The following is a 2,146-nucleotide window of genomic DNA, read 5'->3' as shown; positions in this document are numbered from 1 at the left end:
ATCTTCATCGACACTCCATCAAAGTCCCCCCGTCGTAGTCCTTGATGTACCTACACCCCGACGCAGCAGCAGCAGCAGCAGCAGCAGCAGCAGCAAAGGAGCAGCAGTTAGTTTTGCAGCAGCAAATTGAAAAACGCCAGCAAAGAGAAGGCAAAAATAAGCGCGAAAACAAATAATAAATAAACAAATAAATAGCAAAATAATAAAGAATATTAAACAAAATAAAAACCCTAGGCCCTAAACCCCAAACCCTAAACCCTAAACCCTAAATAAATACCCTAGCCAGCGGTCTCGAGGCAAAGTTATTCGACTTGAAAAACCCTGCTTCCGGAAATACCCCACTGCGAAGTTGTCTGAACCACAAACCCTAAACCCTAAACCCTAAACCCTAAACCCTAAACCCTAGAGAGCGTCCCAGCCCACCGACCACCCCCAAATCCACCCCCAAACCCCAAACCCTAATCCCTAACCCCAAACCCCTACCGAACCCCAACCCCCCTAAACCCTAAACCCTAAACCCTAAACCCTAAACCCTAAACCCTAAACCCTAAACCCTAAACCCTACCTGCGTAGGTGAGGAAGTACTCGATGCCGCTTTTCTTGACGAGTTCCTTCAAGTGGCTCATAAGTCTTGTCCCGTAGCCCTTCACTTGCTCAGCAGCAGCAACTGCCAAAAACGCTATTTCAGCGAAACGCTAAGCAGCAGCAGCAGCAGCAGCAGCAGCAGCAGCAGGGGCCATTTCAACACGAGAACGAGCAGCAGCGGCAGCAACACACGCTCCCTTCAGCGTCGCAAACCCCCACATAGCTGGCTAGCTATGTGGCTAGCTAGCTAGCTAGCTAGCTGGCTAGCTAGCTAGCCAGCTAGCTAGCTAGCCACATAGCTAGCTAGCTAGCCACATAACTAGCTAGCTAGCTAGGTAGCCACACAGCTAGTTAGCTAGCTAGCCACATAGCTAGCTAGCTAGCTAGCCAGCTAGCTAGCTAGCCAGCTAGCTAGCTAGCTAGCTGGCTAGCTAGCTAGCCACGTAGTAGCTAGCTAGCTAGCTAGCTAGCTAGCTAGGCGCGTGGTGGGCCCGCGGGTGGGCCTGGGGGGTGGCGGGAGGCGGAGGGTTTAGGGTTTAGGGTTTAGGGTTTGCGTGCCTGGGGGAAGTAGGGCTTGAAGCAAACAGCAGCAACAATTTGCTGCTGCTTCCGGAGGGCAAAGGTGAAGTGGAATCTGTCGAGAACAAGTTTGCTGATGTAGTCTCTGGGCATTTTGGGGAGCTGCTTCGAAAAAAGGTTTTTGCTGCTGAGCAGCTGCTGCAGCTGCTGCTGCTGCCGCCCGTTCAGCAGCAGCACGAACTCTATTATCCCCAGCCGCTCCTCCAGGGCCCCCCCCGCGTCTCGCCGCAGAAACCCCAGCCCCGTCAGCGAGGGCAGCAGCGACTGCAGCAGCAGCAGCAGCAGCAGCAGCAGCAGCAGCAGCAGCGGGGGGGGATGGGGGGGAGGCGCGGGGGGGGGGCCGCAGCAGCAGCAGCAGCAGCGACAGCGGGTGAATACGAACGAGGACAAGAAACAGCAGCAGCAGCAGCAGCAGCGGAATAGGGATGAAGACGAGAGGCAGCAGCAGCAGGACAAGAAGCAGCAGGACAAGAAGCAGCAGGAGAATGAACAGCAGCAGCAGCAGCAGCAGCAGGATAAAAGGGGAAAGACACAATTGGATTTAAAAGTGAAAACGAAACGAAAAGACGCAGGAAGTGGAAAGTGGAGAAAGAAATGGAGGAAATGAAAAGTGGAAAACAAAAAAGAATGAAGAAAAAAGAATAAAAATGAAAAACATAAAACAAAACAAGACAAAATAAAATAAAATAGAATTAAAAGGAACTAAAAAGGATTAAAAATAAACAAAAAGAAGCAAAAAATGGAAAAATGGAAAAAACTGAAAAGTGGGACGCGCGGGGAGCTGAGGTGTATGTACACCCCACGCCACCTGCCTCGGGAGATGCAGCAGCAGCAGCAGCAGCAGCAGCTTTTTTGAAAATGAAATTAAAAAGACTTTTATTAATTCCAATTAACTTCGATAAACCCTCGAAGAACTGGAAATCCAGAAAGACAGATCCTGCTGCTGCGCGCAGCTGCTGCAGCAGCAGCGGCAGCTGCAGCA

The 2,146-nt window shown here is 51.1% G+C and overlaps 1 protein-coding gene across 1 annotated transcript; it reads left to right on the top strand.

Annotated features, from left to right (window-relative positions):
* Nucleotides 1-1,246: 1,246 nt before the first annotated feature.
* Nucleotides 1,247-1,771, top strand: ETH_00004445 (uncharacterized protein; the record flags this gene model as incomplete). Its single annotated transcript, XM_013379186.1, has 1 exon — nucleotides 1,247-1,771. A coding segment is annotated over one exon (525 nt), but the record flags the coding sequence as incomplete, so codon positions are not given.
* Between the last annotated feature and the right edge of the window lie 375 nt (nucleotides 1,772-2,146).

This window comes from Eimeria tenella, genomic scaffold, assembly GCF_000499545.2.
Source record: "Eimeria tenella Houghton genomic scaffold, Eth_scaff1552, whole genome shotgun sequence".
NCBI classification, from domain to species: Eukaryota; Apicomplexa; class Conoidasida; order Eucoccidiorida; family Eimeriidae; genus Eimeria; species Eimeria tenella.
The sequence above is the reverse complement of the archived record's forward strand: the minus strand, read 5'-3'. Positions and strand labels throughout refer to the sequence as shown.